Source organism: Salmo trutta, chromosome 27, assembly GCF_901001165.1.
Source record: "Salmo trutta chromosome 27, fSalTru1.1, whole genome shotgun sequence".
Classification (NCBI taxonomy): Eukaryota; Metazoa; Chordata; class Actinopteri; order Salmoniformes; family Salmonidae; genus Salmo; species Salmo trutta.
In genome coordinates, this window is record NC_042983.1 from 20,884,342 (window position 1) to 20,898,941 (window position 14,600).

General features: G+C 43.9%; 1 protein-coding gene across 2 annotated transcripts in view; it reads left to right on the forward strand.

The window, feature by feature from the left end:
- LOC115164572 (protein turtle homolog A) overlaps window positions 1-14,600 on the forward strand; it is a 52,790-nt gene that overhangs the window by 6,723 nt on the left and 31,467 nt on the right. The window contains exons 2-3 of one of the 2 annotated variants that reach the window (XM_029717201.1): window positions 6,529-6,624; window positions 8,050-8,256. In XM_029717201.1, the coding sequence (XP_029573061.1) occupies window positions 6,564-6,624; window positions 8,050-8,256 (268 nt within the window). In that variant the 5' untranslated portion in view covers window positions 6,529-6,563. Of the gene's footprint in view, window positions 1-6,016; window positions 6,625-8,049; window positions 8,257-14,600 lie in introns of those variants that run through there. The other variant, XM_029717203.1, reaches the window with a different exon arrangement.

Here is a 14,600-nt window from a genome sequence, read left to right on the forward strand (position 1 = left end):
GGCCGGCTGGGATATCCTTGTTCCATTGCGCTCTAGCGACTCCTGGGGCAGGCCGGGTGCATGCACACTGACACGGTTGCCAGTTGGACAGTGTTTACTCCAACACAGCAGTGCGGCTTGGCAGGGTCGTGTTTTGGAAGACACATGGTTCTCGACCTTCACCTCTCCCGAGTCCATACGGGAGTTACAGCGATGGCACAAGACTGTAACTACCAATTGGATAACATGAAATTTAAACAATATATATATATATATAGATATATAATAATGTGAACATAAAAAAAATTACCAAATAAGTTAAATCCACTTTGTATTTTTGTTTCCTTGCCACGATACTAACGACTATCGTGATACTGGTATCATCCTGGCCCTAGTCAATTGTATCTATTCCTATGTGCGAGGAAGATTCTCAAAAACATCAGACATTGATACGGCATAATAGGAAGACTGAATAGTTTGTAGTGTGTCTTTGGTAATCGGACGAGGGGCGCTCTTTGAAAATGGGGATGGATAGCCTACTTCAGGGTTAGGCAGCTAGATTCAGCCGCAGGCCAATTTTTGTCCAAGTGGATGGTCGGTGGGCAAAACATGATTTAAATGATTTGTACACTCCAATTGACCACAACTAATCCCAAAAAGAGATTATTTTTGAAAATTACAATCATTTCATAAGTTGATTACATTGAGACACGATCACCTATGTCTCTTTTTTTAATTTGTGGGAATACCTTTTAGCTGAATTCCTGGTGATTTTACAGTATGTTTTGACCAAAAAACGAAAATCCTAAAGACTGTAGTCGGCCCAAAAAAATCACTTTAGGGACAGTTTTGGCCCGCGGGCCACCTTTTGCCAACCCCTTGCCTACTTGAACAAGCGAAATTCATATATGTGAATTGTGAGGGAAAAAACCTCAAAGCAGTCTCAGTAGACCATTTAAAACCCCTTTATTCATAGGGTACTTTTGGCTAATGGTCAGGATAAAAAGACACACCTATGCGATGCTGCTAAACCAGCCTTGATTAAGGGGAGGGTAGGCTATGCTTAGTTTTTAATCAAATGAAACTAAATGGGGGGAAACCTATATATTGTATATGTTTCTAAAAACGAGATTCACCGGCACAAAAGGCACATCTCTCTTTCCATGGAAACTGTGGGTCATGGCTAGATAGGTCAAGGACACACCTCAAATATTGCCACTCCTCCCATCTCAGCACAGGTAAATTGCCGAACCTGGAGTTAGGGCTGGAGAATACTAGTGCGGCAGTTTTTACGTGATGAAATGGCAAACTAACGTGCGACACTAGAACACCAAATGTGTCACGTGACTTGAGTTGGCATAATATGCTGTTGTTAGCTTTCCAAAAATAGCCTCCTTATATTAGTGTAATTAACTTACACTAGTGATAAGCTGGTATTAGTGGCTCTGAATAAAGTGTGTGGGAGAATACAGTGTGTATGTGGGGATGGGGTGGTCATTCCATTATTTTCTAAGAAAGGGAAGGGGATAACTTAAATTGTAGATGATTTTAAGATGTAGGTTGCAACCTTAACACATCACTGGCCAGACAGTGCAGCACAGATTCAGTTTTCCCAGCTTTATTGACCCATTTTATTGTCAGGCTCTAAACATTTTTCTTTCTAGGAAATTGATTATTGAGCAGTCTGGTTACAGTAATATCTGGTTCATATTCAGTGGGTCGGAGCAATACTGCACAATGTCAGAGATATAAATTAAATTCATGGCACACACATATCCAAGATGGCGTAGCAGTCAGACGTCTTTGTCTTGTCTCGTCGCATGTATATATCTTTTTATATCTTTTTCTTCGCATTCTTTTTTATATTTTTCCTAAACCTCAACTTCAAAATACTCTCCTGCAACCCGCCTCACCCAATGTGGTGTGGATCTGTTTTTTTTCTAAAGTATTTCTATTTACCTCCGAACTGGAATACCTCAACTGAAGCTAACTAGCTACCAGCTATCAGCTATCGGTCGGCTAACCTTTAGCTCGGAAAGCTCTCGCCAGTTCATACAACGCGTTTCAAACCAGAGCATACCGGACCTATTTTTCTCTCCATATCCCCGGATTCCTACTGCAAACTCTGAACCCTTTCATCTGGATCATGGCAGCTAGCTAACCGCAACCCGGGTTGACTACTCCTGGCTAACGTTCCCATCCCGGAGCAAGCACCAACTAGCCTGGGGCTAGCCCATGCTAGACCCATCTCCCAGCTAGGGCTCCTGGGCTTCTCCTGAAGCCCACTCCTCGGCTACAATATCCAGACCCCTTCTACTGACGGTACGGGGCATGGAACCCCGCCGATCCTTCACGACTGGAATACCGACATAATCTGCCCGAGGATCCCAACAGGCCCCTCAGGCACGACGTCCCCTGAAGGCCCATTCTGCTAACCTGCGGCCTGCTAGCTATCTATAGCATATTGGACTGTTAGCTGATCCACCGGCCAGTTTCTTGGACCACTATACCCATTTTGCCAATTGGACTTGGACACCTCTGCTACTTGGAACCCTACTAATTCCACGACTGGTCTATCGACGTCACCGCACGAGGAGGCAAAAAAAAGAAGAGACTTTTCCCCCATCACGACGTCCCTCTAAGGCCCTTATGCTAGCTTGCTAGCACCGGCCTGCTAACTGTCTGAATCGCCGTGTCCCAAGCCAGCCCAACCACTCACTGGACCCATACGATCACTTGGCTACGCATGCTTCTCCCTAATATCAATATGCCTTGTCCATTACTGTCCTGGTTAGTGATTACTGTCTTATTTCACAGTAGAGCCTATAGCTCTGCTCAATATGCCCTAACCAACCATGTTGTTCCACCTCCCACATATGCGATGACATCTCCTGGTTTAAACGTCTCTAGAGACTATATCTCTCTCTTCATTACTCAATGCCTAGGGTTACCTTCAATGTACTCTCTTCCAACCATACCTTTGTCTGTACATTATGCTCATCCCGTCAGTAGAGGATGCCTGGTTATTCTTTAAAAGTGCCTTCCTGACCATCTTAAATAAGCGTGCTCCATTCAAAAAATTTACAACTAGGAATAGATATAGCCCTTGGTTCACTCCAGACCTGTCTGCCCTTGACCAGCACAAAAACATCCTGTGGCGTTCTGCATTAGCATTGAATAGCCCCCGTTATATGCAACTTTTTAGGGAAGTTAGGAACCAATATACACAGGCAGTTAGGAAAGCTAAGGCTAGCTTTTTCAAACAGAAATTTGCATCCTGTAGTACAAACTCCAAAAAGTTCTGGGACACTGTAAAGTCCATGGAGAATAAGAGCACCTCCTCCCAGCTGCCCACTGCACTGAGGCTAGAAAACACTGTCACTACCGACAAATCCACGATAATTGAGAATTTCAATAAGCATTTTTCTACGGCTGGCCATGCTTACCGCCTGGCTACCCCTACCCCGGTCAACAGCTCTGCGCTCCCCACAGCAACTCGCCCAAACCTCCCCCACTTCTCCTTCACCAAAATCCAGATAGCTGATGTTCTGAAAGAGCTGCAAAATCTGGACCCCTACAAATCAGCCGGGCTAGACAATCTGGACCCTCTCTTTCTAAAATCATCTGCCGAAATTATTGCAACCCCTATTACTAACCTGTTCAACCTCTCTTTCGTATCGTCTGAGATTCCCATAGATTGGAAAGCTGCCGCAGTCATCCCCCTCTTCAAAGGGGGAGACACTCATGACCCAAACTGCTACAGACCTATATCTATTCTACCCTTCTTTGAAAGCCAAGTTAACAAACAGATTACCCACCATTTCGAATCTCACCGTACCTCCTCCACTATGCAATCTGGTTTCTGGGCTGTTCATGGGTGCACCTCAGCCCCGCTCAAGGTCCTAAACGACTCCGTAACCGCCATCGATAAGAGACATTACTGTGCAGCCGTATTCATCGACCTGGCTAAGGCTTTCGACTCTGTCAATCACAACATTCTTATTGGCAGACTCAACAGCCTTGGTTTCTCAAATGATTGCCTCGCTTGGTTCACCAACTACTTCTCCGATAGAGTAAAGTATGTCAAATCAGAGAGCCTGTTGTCCGGACCTCTGGCAGTCTCTATGGGGGTGCCACAGGGTTCAATTCTCGGGACGACTCTCTTCTCTGTATACATCAATGATGTCGCTCTCGCTGCTGGTGATTCTTTGATCCACCTCTACGCAGACGACACCATTCTGTATACCCCTGGCCCTTCGTTGGACACTGTGTTAACTAACCTCCAGATGAGCTTCAATGCCATACAACACTCCTTCCGTGGCCTACAACTGCTCTTAAATGCAAGTAAAACTAAATGCATGCTCTTCAACCGATCGCTGCCCGCACCTGCCTGCCCGTCCAGCATCACTACTCTGGACGGTTCTGACTTTGAATATGTGGACAACTACAAATACCTAGGTGTCTGGTTAGACTGTAAACTCTCCTTCCAGACTCACATTAAACATCTCCAATCCAAAATTAAATCTAGAATTGGCTTCCTATTTCGCAACGAAGCCTCCTTCACTCATGCTGCCAAACATACCCTCGTAAAACTGACCATCCTACCGATCCTCGACTTCGGCGATGTCATTTACAAAATAGCCTCCAACACTCTACTCAACAAATTGGATGCAGTCTATCACAGTGCCATCCGTTTTGTCTCCAAAGCCCCATATACTACCCACCACTGCGACCTGTATGATCTCGTTGGCTGGCCCTCGCTTCATAATCGCCGCCAAACCCACAGGCTCCAGGTCATCTACAAGTCTCTGCTAGGTAAAGCCCCGCCTTATCTCAGCTCACTGGTCACCATAGCAGCACCCACCCGTAGCATGCGGTCTAGCAGGTATATCTCACCGGTCACCCCCAAAGCCAATTCTTCCTTTGGCCGCCTCTCCTTCCAGTTCTCTGCTGCCAATGACTGGAACGAACTGCAAAAATCTCTGAAGCTGGAGACTCTTACCTCCCTCACTAGCTTTAAGCACCAGCTGTCAGAGCAGCTCACAGATCACTGCACCTGTACATAGCTCATCTGTAAATAGCCCATCCAATCTACCTCATCCCCATACTGTATTTATTTATTTATCTTGCTCTTTTGCACCCCAGTATCTCAACTTGCACATTCATCTTCTGCACATCCTACCATTCCAGTGTTTAATTGCTATATTGTAATTACTTTGCCACTATGGCCTATTTTTAGCCTTACCTCTCTTATCCTACCTCATTTGCACATGCTGTATATAGATTTTTCTACTGTATTATTGATTGTATGTTTGTTTATTCCATGTGTAACTCTGTGTTGTTGTATGTGTCGAACTGCTTTGCTTTATCTTGGCCAGGTCACAGTTGCAAATGAGAACTTGTTCTCAACTAGCCTACCTGGTTAAATAAAGGTGAAATAAATAAATAAAACAGGGTTCTCTTCTCAAAAACTCTGGATGATACCATTTTTTACATTGAAACTCAAGAGGAGAGATTAATTGAAACTGCATTGAATACTGGGGTTGGGAAGAAGACTAGACTGGGGTTGGGATGATGACTAGACTGGGGTTGGGAAGAAGACTAGACTGGGGTTGGGATGATGACTAGACTGGGGTTGGGATGATGACTAGACTGGGGTTGGGAAGAAGACTAGACTGGGGTTGGGAAGAAGACTAGACTGGGGTTGGGATGATGACTAGACTGGGGTTGGGAAGAAGACTAGACTGGGGTTGGGATGATGACTAGACTGGGTTTGGGATGATGAATAGACTGGGTTTGGGATGATGACTAGACTGGGGTTGGGAAGAAGACTAGACTGGGGTTGGGATGAAGTCTAGACTGGGGTTGGGATGATGACTAGACTGGGGTTGGGATGATGAGATCTCCTCTATACCATGTTTCTTGTAGGATGACAACGTCTTTATTTCCAATTTCTTTGATGAAGTCTGGGTTCCTGCTCTTTAGGCCAAAGGTAGATGACCTCAGACCTTGTATATTCCAGGATGAGATAGCCAATCAGTAAACAGAGATGTCGCTGGTGTTTTCCTCTTGCACGTGTCACGTGTCTATAGCTTTAAGCCCAGTTAGCATGATACGAGACCTACGGTATGAGCTGAACCAATCAGAGGCAGAAGGTAAATCTCTTTGACCGTATCAGTGACAGGGACACACACACACACACACACACACACACAAACAGGGCATGATGTCCACTCAGAGGAAATATTTCCCCTCCCAATGCTAGTTTGAATAAGCATGTTTCCCAAATCCCAACCACAGATCAGGCATCACATTGTGCAGTATGCAAAGATTATTTACGGAATACAGTCAGTTATCAAGTGATCAACAGACTGGAATGCAGTTTAAAGTAGGGATTATGAAATACTTTAGGGTTGATGTTAACTTGGACGATTACCTTGGTCTTGTCTGATGCCAGATGCAGTGAGAAGGTCCTTGTACAGTATTGAAGGCTGTGTGTTACTGTATGTCAGAGGTTTGAATTGAATGTGTGTGTTTCTGTGTTTTCAGGTTGGGAGATGTGTGAAGGTGTGTGAGGGACGGCCATGGGATTGGAGAGACTGTGGCTTCTGGGTGTCACCACTGTTGTTGCCCTCTGTCTGCTGCGTAAGTATCATACTGTACATCTGGGAAGATTTGCTATGCTCATCACATTTTTCTTGGTTTCTCTCCTTACACCTGCCTTGCTCTCCTAGCTACCCAAGTAATTCACTTCATACATTTGTATTACAATGGTGCAACACTGTAGTTAAGTTATACACCGTAAAAACGTATCATGTAAAATGTACCTCTAGAGAAAAACTCTCATCCAATTCACTATCTTCCTCTCACCGTTTCTGTCTCTCTGCATCCTTTTCTACCCTTAACTACCAATGTATTTTCCTCTGTAGTTTATACCACTCTCTTTAGATTCATTGTTCACATTGTTCACATAGCCCTTGACTTTCATGTACTGGCCAGTGGAATTTTCTGAATGTATTCCCTAGAACATATGATTCACAGCATCATACTGATAAATCTCTGACATCTGCCACTATATACACATGGCCTGGATTGGGGAAAGTGATGAGGAGGGGGTCTGGGGGTCTAGACACAAGTGTGTACAAGGGAATGGGGTGAAATCCTACTAAAATATATCTACGGATGCGGATTTAGATCAATCTGGGATTTATACTGGCCCCATCCCAAAGGCACGCTTCTCGGGGGAGGGGAGTTTTGTGGAGTGCAGGCCATGTGTGGACCCCAGGGGGTGGTGGAGTGGGAGGGAGCAGTGAGGGGCCTGCTGCCCTGCCCTCTATCAGGGAGTGTCCCCTTTGAGATTAGTGCTTAATCACTAGGCCAGACGAGGTACAGAGACAACACAACACTGCCAGGCACTCAGCTGCAGGCACAGGCTCTCAGGCTCTGGCCCAGGTGTCGTTAATGGAATTGAAACATGTTTAAAGAGTTGCAGTCCAGCGGTCTTGTCACCAAATGGAGTGTCATTGTTTTACATGGCCTCTGTATGTCTGTTTTAAACTAAGCATACTCTGGAGATTAACACAGTCATTGGAAATATGCAGGCTGACATCCAATATTTATTGACATTTAAATGTGTTTATGCTATCTACTCTAATCTCTTATCCTTTACTGCTTGTTAGTTTCTCAATGTCCTTCCAGTTTTTTCCATCCTTGCCTTTTGGGTTTAGCCTTGTTTCTCCTGTCTTTGTCCTCACCTTCCCTCTCATAAAGGAGCCAAGCTGATGCTGGCTGCTAAACAATTTTATCATCGGTTCTCGGCCCTGCAAAAAATCAAGTGAATATTTACTCAATATCTTCCTGGAATGTGTAATCAGAAATTCCACAGAATGCATTTTGGAGAAAACTGAGCATGTATCTGGCTCTGCATGAGACTCAAACCTATGTGGAACAGATCCACATGTGGATGTTGAATGTTGACTATTCAGGCATCAACATGTTTTACTGCCGATTCACCAGTCATGCTCAGCCTACCACCATGGTATTATTGCAACCTGTGTGCTTTCTCCTCAGGTACATCCCAGGGTGTGGAGGCGGTGGTCCGAGCCAGGGTTGGGGGGACTGCAGAGCTAGGTTGCAGTCTTACCCCCCTTTCTACAGGAGTAACCACCCCAAACTTGTTCCCGCTGCACGTGGTGGAGTGGGTTCGTCTGGGTTACAATGTTCCCATCCTCATCAAATTCGGAGTGTACGCACCACGTGTGCATCCCAACTACAAGGGTGAGTCCTCTTGTCCCAGATCTATGTCTTATCACTGCTTCTTTCAAATTACACAATGCATAGCAAATACCCTGTGGCAATTGCAGTTACACAACATGGCTGAACATTTGAACCTTTTGGGTCTCACTTTGAGTCCTGGTGCAATTGAATCTTTTGTCCTGTTGGTTTATTGGGAGCCATTTGCCTGCATACAACACCCCAGTGCAGTCTCTACATTCCTCAGTGTATCGTATGGGAGAAGGACAAAGGAGAGTTTAACCTCAAGACAAGGACCTGAAAAAGACGCATTTCTCTGATTATATCTGAAGAGATTCTGTGCAATAAGGTCACATTGTCTTAAAACAACTTTCAATTACCTTCCTTTGAGCCTTTCTTTCCTCTCACTAGTAGCTGGCTGGGAATGTGCTTTAAGTACAGCTGTTTTGTTTTGAGTGGGGGTGGGGAAGGGGGCTACAATGGTATTTATGAATGCTGGGGGGTTTCAGTGGTGAGAATACCCCAAATAGGTAATCCACCCAAACAAGAGCCCTGTAATTACACTGTGTGTCTGGGTGTGTGGTAGGGCCTCCATAGTACCGGGGCAGGGGACTGGGGCAGGGCCTGGGTGAGGACGGAAATATGTTAATGGATCAGTCAGGGGGGTGGGATGACAGACGGGGCTGTGTGTGGGTGTGTGCATATGTATGTGTGTATGTTTGTGTGTTTTTGTGTGTGCATGCGGGGAGGGGGGGGGGGGGTATTGTTGAATTGAGGCAGGCTTGGGTGGGGTGGGGGCTGGTGGTCTGATGACAGTTTTTTATTGGTATTCAGAGGGGTGACCCAGTGAAGAGGTTGCTTTGCTGTAAGGAGAATGAAGGAAGTATATGGAATAATAGAGTTTTCTTGCCTAGAGTACCATAATCCAGTCATTGTCTCTCAGAGAACAAAAGACAAAAGGTCTATATCACATCCACCCCTTCCTCTGACGGAGCCCACGCCAGTACTTGTGCCTCCAAAATCCCATATCCTCTCATCTAGGTCACTGAACCTGGCAGGAAGCCTTTCAAGTCCACCTACAGTTGGTTTTCACTTTAAAACAATCAGTAGATGATTTCAGCTATCACACTAAAGATCAAATGGACTCTGGCATGCACTGGACACCGACCAGGGTCTGACAATTCAGGAATGGCCGGAAGAGCACTAACCAACAGATGTCTGGCCGTCTTTCTGACCCACCCATAAACCCCAGTGTTATTGTTTTAAGGCAATCATGTGATGCAGCATAACCCATAATTCATCACTGAGGCTATGGGGGTAAAAACAACAGAAAAGTAACAACAACAATCTAACGGTTTGTTAGAAATCAAAAAGGACTTGGTTTTGATGAGGGATATTCTCCCTCTCTGTGTGTCTGGGGTCTGCTTAACCCCTGTCTGCCTCATATCCTCTCGGCTCTCCTTCTTGAGGCAGATGGCAACATGTGAAGCGTATCAGCACTGCAGATCTAATGTATTCTACCATCAAATTAAAATGTATGGGGGATTTCAGATTGAACCACAGCCCCACCTCACTAGACAGTATGAAACACAACCACTTCCTGATCTTTGTCTCAAGCTGTCTATACTCAGGGACAAACAAGCGCAACACAACTTTTTAGAAATGCCTAACTTTTTTTCATCCTTATTAAGAGCTTATAAGACTGCTCTATCTCTCATGTACAATCTTGCACTGACGCCATCCGCCAGTCTAATAGTGTCTCATGAAAGAATGAGAGGAAGCGTTATCTTGGATGGGGGTATAATAAAGTAATACGTTTAATCTCTAATTGTTCAGATAGGATATCAAGTGTATTTCAGATTACAGTGAGTGCTTGAGGAGTGCTTGCTGTGTCTGTGTCTGTGCCACAGAGTAATGTCCTTCTGTTGACCCCATTAGAAGCCATTCGTTCTGAAACAGACAGATTACTTGTGCAGGCTGCTCTGCAAATCTTTTATTTCTGGAGAGAAACCATTTTGAAGGAGGATGCCCAGTGCCACATACTTCTTCCTCCATGTCTCTTTTCTAAACATGCCCTGGAGGGCTGAACATCAATCACCTGAGAACAAAGAGGAAGAGACAAATAAATAGTCACTGAAATACTGAAGTAGAGTCAACTCGGCTAGTGAAGTCTGTTGGAGTTGTGCTTTTTGAGGAAATGTGTTAGTCCAGGCTGGCCTGTGAGTCTCCATTCACTGGCCGCGCTGTCAGGGACACTTACTCTAAAAAGGGCAGATCAAATGTGTCCTCTCCGCTGAAGTAAATGAGTGGAGACGGTGTGGAGGGCACACCCTCCTGGGGGTAGAACGACAGAGGCAAAACCCCAGACTCAGCCCAGCAGGCCCCCATCATTCTGTCTCAGTGTGAGCCGTGAACACTGGGGGAGTCATGGCCTTGTTTCGCCCTCATACAAATACACACATTAAAGAACCTCAATTAATGAGCCTTGTTCCTCCACCATCTTTTAATTGGAATTGACATTTTACGTTGGTCAACAACGCCTTACTAAACATGACCCTATTCGACCAACTCAGCCAGGAGAGAGCCAAACAGAGAGGTGGCAGCTGAGGCTGACCCACATGATCCAGCAGCAATCTGTATTTCTACTAAAACTGGACCAGGGAGACGTTTGCCAAACAGTGACACAATATGAGAAGAATGCAGGCTAGACCCGTGGATCTCATGTTCTCCAGCTCTAAGTTACTCCGTCAGGACAAAGGTTCTGTTACTTCATCTCACAGCGCTGTAGGTGTGTCCCATGGGCCTGGAATCAGAGCAGGGGGAATGAGATCAGGCCCAGTATTGTGCTGCCTGGGAGCTTTTGTGTGAAGTCCTTCTTTAACCTCTAGAGGATACAATCCTGCTAAAGGGATTGGTTGGACAACAACCAGTGAGATAGCATGGCGCGAAATTCAAAACAAAATAATCTCAAAATTAAAATTCAAGTATTATACGGCATTTTAAAGATACTCTACTCGTTAATCCAATCACATTGTCCGATTTCAAAAAGGCTTTACGGTGAAAGCAAAACATTAGATTATTTTAGCATAGCACCTTAGCAAAAAAAAAGCAATTTTCCAAGCACGGATAGCCATGACAAAACCAGATATACAGCTAAAATTAAGCACTAACCTTTGACAATCTTCATCAGATGACACTCCTAGGACATCATGTTAGACAACACATGCATTTTTTGTTCGATCAAGTTTATATTTATATCCAAAACCCCAATTTTTACATTGGCGCGTGACGTTCAGAAAATGTTTAATTTACAGATGAACTCATACACGTTGACAAAATGTATAACAATTATTTAAAGAATTAGAGATAATCTACTCCTTTATGCAAACACTTTGTCAGATTTCAAAATAACTTTACAGAAAAAGCACATTGTTCAATATTCTGAGTACAGAACTTAGCCTTCAATTCTAAGCTATACAGTTAGCCTACAACCACGACGTCGACAAATCTCTAAAAATATGTTCGAAATATTTACTTACCTTTGCTGATCTTCGGCGGAATGCACTCGGATGGGCACCCACTTCCACAAGAAATGTTCATTTGTTCTGCAAAGTCCATCATTTATGTCCAAATCCGTCCGTTTTGTTGACCCATCCAGAACACTTTACAATGCCATGTGGCGTGGACGCAAATCCATAGACGAAATGTTCAAAGTTCCATTACCGTTTGTAGAAACACGTCAAACGATGTTTACAATCAATCCTTTAGGGTCTTTTTTAACGTAAAATTGCGATAATTTTACAACCGGGCAATAGGTGTTCATCCCAGAAGAAAAATAAAAAAACAACGAAGTCATGTGTCATAAGACACCTGTCCTCAGACTGGCCAGTGATTGACTGAGCCACAATTTTCTGCCCGGTAACAGGTGACGGATAAAACCAGTTCCTAAAGATTGTTGACAGCCAATGGAAGAGTTAGGAGGTGCAACGTAAATCCTATGTCACTGTAGTTTTTCAAGGGATTCAAAAGAAAAACTACATTTCTAATTTCTCCCACTTCCTGATTCAATTTGTCTCCGTTTTTTTGCCTGCCATATGAGTTCTGTTATACTCACACAGGAAAAAAAAATGTATGTGCTGGGGGCCAGCACAGGAAAAAAAAATGTATGAAATGAAATGTATGCATTCACTACTGTAAGTCGCTCTGGATAAGAGCGTCTGCTAAATGACTAAAATGTAAAAATGTCTAATAGTAAAGCCCCCTTTACTGGCTCAAATAGCTGACCAATCAGCCTGTTACCAACCCTTAGTAAAGTTTTGGAAAAAATGGTTTTGACCAGGTACAATGCTAATTTACAGTAAACAAATTGACAACAGACTTTCAGCATGCTTATAGGGAATGATATTCAACAAGCACAGCACTTACACAAATTACTGATGATTGGCCGAGAGAAATTGATGATAAAAGATTGTGGGGGCTGTTTTGTTAGACTTCAGTGCGGCTTTTGACATTATCGATCATAGTCTGCAGCTGGAAAAACGTATGTGTTATGGCTTTACACCCCCTGCTATATTGTGGATAAAGAGTTACCTGTCTAACAGAACACAGAGGGTGTTCTTTAATGGAAGCCAACATAATCCAGGTAGAACCAGGAATTCCTCAGGGCAGCTGTCTAGGCCCCTTACTTTTTTCAATATTTACTAATGACATGCCACTGACTGAGTAAAGCCAGTGCGTCTTTGTATGCGGATGACTCAACACCAGCTACTACAGCAACTGAAATGACTGAAACACTTAACAAAGAGCTGCAGTTGGTTTCAATAAGTTTGTCCTAAATATTTCAAAAACTAAAAGCATTGTATTTGGGACAGATCATTCAGTAAACCCTAAACCTCAACTAAGTATTATAATAAATAATGTGGAAATTGAACAGGTTGAGGTGACTAAACTGCTTGTAGTAACCCTGGATTGTAAACTGTCATGGTCAAAACATATTGATACAACAGTAGCTAAGATAGGGAGAAATCTGTCCATATTAAAGCGTTACTCTGCCTTCTTAATAGCACTATCAACAAGGCAAGTCCTACAGGCTTTAGTTTTGTCGCACCTGGACTACTGTTCAGACGTGTGGCACAAAGAGGGACTTAAGAAAATTGCAATTGGCTCAGAACAGGGCAGCACAGCTGGCCCTTGGATGTACACAGAGAGCAAACATTAATAATATGCATGTCAATCTCTAGAGGAGAGATTGACTTCATCACTACTTGTATTTGTGAGAGGTATTGACATGTTGAAAGCACCAAGTTGTCTGTTTAAACGACTAGCATACAGCTCAGACACCCATGCATACCCCACAAGATATACCACCAGAAGTCTGTTCACAGTCCCCAAGTCCAGAACAGACTATGGGAGGCGCACAGTACTACATAGAGCCATGACTACATGGAACTCTATTCCACATCAGGTAACTGATGCAAGCAGTAGAATCAGATTTTAAAAACAGATAAAAATGCACCTTACGGAACAGCCGTGACTATGACGCAACACAAACATAGGCACAGAGACATGCATACACACACATGATAACATACGCACAATACACACATACACCTTGATTTTGTGTTTTAGATATGTGGTAGTGGAGTATGGGCCTGAGGGCACACACTTAGTATCTTATGAATGTATTGTAATGTTTTTAAAAATGTTAGAATTGCCTTAATACAAATTCCATGTCTGAAATGTGCTGTATAAATAAAGCTTGATTTCATTTGAACGAATGAGCAGAACAAATGCAGCATCTGTCAATTATTTACCAGTACTGTACATCATGTATGGAATACAAAAGGGCTCATAAACTCACACATGCATGAACACCTGCACATGGTAATTTCTAAGTCATACAGTATGTTAGTATATTTCAAATACAGTGTCATTAAAAACAGGCATTGGTACATTGACACTTCCATGCTTTGTCACAGATTTGAATGCAGTAGACCATGGTTGACTTGTTGCTTCTAAATTGCTTGTTTTCTGATTCAGGCATGGAGGGCCATTCTGTAGTTGGCCAAGTTGGATGGGGCTGAGGTTTGGATGTGTCACTCACTGCTGCAGTGGCTTGACCATGTGAGCGGAACGTGCTTGCTGGTGCAAGGGTTAAAACAGCCGGACAGAGAGAGAGGGACTGAGTTAACTGTAATCTATTGCTTGACAAAGAGCTATTCATAAGAGGGTTAAACTGATTAGGGGAGAGGAGGATTGAAGAGGGAAATTTGGGGGGGAAGGGAGGGGTGGGCTGTCAGGGGCTGGGGGCTGGCCCCAGACTTATGATTGTATTCAAATCAAAACACATCCCACAATGCACCTCTGCC